The sequence below is a fragment of the Geospiza fortis genome, unplaced genomic scaffold, assembly GCF_000277835.1.
Source record: "Geospiza fortis unplaced genomic scaffold, GeoFor_1.0 scaffold687, whole genome shotgun sequence".
NCBI classification, from domain to species: domain Eukaryota; kingdom Metazoa; phylum Chordata; class Aves; order Passeriformes; family Thraupidae; genus Geospiza; species Geospiza fortis.
The window spans coordinates 75,609-77,378 of record NW_005054647.1 but is presented as its reverse complement, the minus strand read 5'-3'; the positions used below and the strand labels follow the sequence as shown (position 1 = coordinate 77,378).

The following is a 1,770-nucleotide window of genomic DNA, read 5'->3' as shown; positions in this document are numbered from 1 at the left end:
AATATAAAATAAAATAAAATAAAATAAAATAAAATAAAATAAAATAAAATAAAATAATCCTTCCTGTGGATTTTCCTGGGATTAACTTGGGGCTCTGTAAGGGGGTGGCAGGGACACACTTCACAAACCAGGCAATCTGGTGTTGCCAAAAAATCCAGCCCAGACTCTCTTTGGCTGTGCCACACCTTCAGGCCCTGAGGAAATCCCATTCCCTCTGCCTTCCAAGCTGCTTCACGGGAAGGGAGTTTCACCTCTCTGCCGGAGAAACCCCCAGAGGATGTTCCAGCCTCTGCTCCTCTGACAAAATCCTGAATGTTGTGCAGGCTCCCTCAGGGAACCCGGTGTGAGCCGGAGCCCTGAACTGAAGGACATTTGGGAGCCGAAATTTAGCAGGGAACCTCTGCCCTGAGAGGCTTTGGGGCATTCCAGCAGGTCAGGGTGGGCTCTAGCAGGGAAATTGGGGAGCACAGAGGAGCCACAGCCCGTTCCCAGTGGGATGGAGACCACTGAGGAGGATGAGGGAGCCGCAAGGACACAGAAGATGCTGTGGATGCTTTAAACCTCTCCTTACCTGTCTTCTGTTAACCTCATCAGAATTGTCCCTCTGGTTGAAAAGACAATGAAGGACATCCTCAGCTGAGGGCTGGAGGAGAGAAAAAAGGGAATTAATGTGACACAACCACACCCAGCTCAACAGGATAGAAATGTGTTTAGCCCTGGGCTTTGTTAGTCCAGGGAAACCTCGGGGAATCCTTGTAAGGGATGTAGAGAACGCTTGTGTCACAAACCTGGGGTTGTTAAAGCCAGAAAAGCTTAAATGCATCCTGAGACAGGGGTCACGTTTGTCACAACACATCCCAGCCCCTGGCGCCAGGGCCTGAGAGCCACAGGCTGTGCCTGCAGCCCAAACTTCTGCACCCCAGGGACAGGAGGATCTGAGCCAGGGAGGGCAGGCAGGAATACATGGAATTATTTTATCTCCCTGCAGCCCCAAACTTCAGCAGCTCAGGGACAGGAGGATTCCTGCCCCACAGGTCTGATCCAGGGAGGGCAGGCAGGAATACATGGAATTATTTTATCTCCCACAGGTCTGATCCAGGGAGGGCAGGCAGGAATACATGGAATTATTTTATCTCCCACAGGTCTGATCCAGGGAGGGCAGGCAGGAATACATGGAATTATTTTATCTCCCGCAGGTCTGATCCAGGGAGGGCAGGCAGGAATACATGGAATTATTTTATCTCCCCCTGGCCCACAGAGCAGGAACACGGGGAGCAGCAGTGAATGGAGGGTGGGAGGAAAGCATCAAGAGCCCTTTCTCCAGCACATTTCCCCACGGAGCAGCACATGAGGGGCTGTGCTGGCAGCCCCAGAGCTGCAGAACTTTCCTCACCTGATGAACTTTCGGGCCAGGTGCTCCACAAAGTGATAGATCTCGTTCCAGTGGTGCAGGACACTGCCTGACCTGGGGACACAAGGGTGACAGACAGACAGACAGACACATCAGGGTCACTCCTCTGCCCCGCACTGCCCAGGGAGGAATTTCCATTTCCTCTGTTCAACACTCACTGCCCTTCCTCCAGAGGCATCAAACTGGGATTGACATTTCCCACTTAACTTAAAATCAAAATAATTCCCACTCCTGTGATGGTGTTCACGGGGGTCTGAGGATGAGGGAAGAGACGAGGATCTCACTCCATGTTTCAGAAGGTTTGATTTATTATCTTAACATATAATTATTATCAATATTGTATAATAATTTTATAATAT

At 50.3% G+C, this 1,770-nt stretch overlaps 1 protein-coding gene across 1 annotated transcript in view; it reads right to left on the bottom strand.

Annotated features, from left to right (window-relative positions):
- Positions 1-1,770, bottom strand: part of ANTXR1 (ANTXR cell adhesion molecule 1) — a 43,873-nt gene that overhangs the window by 35,945 nt on the left and 6,158 nt on the right. Inside the window, exons 2-3 of the mRNA XM_014311068.2 lie at positions 1,394-1,465; positions 572-643 (exon numbers count right to left, since the gene is read on the bottom strand). Of these exons, the coding sequence (XP_014166543.1) occupies positions 572-643; positions 1,394-1,465 (144 nt within the window). The remainder of the gene's footprint in view (positions 1-571; positions 644-1,393; positions 1,466-1,770) is intronic.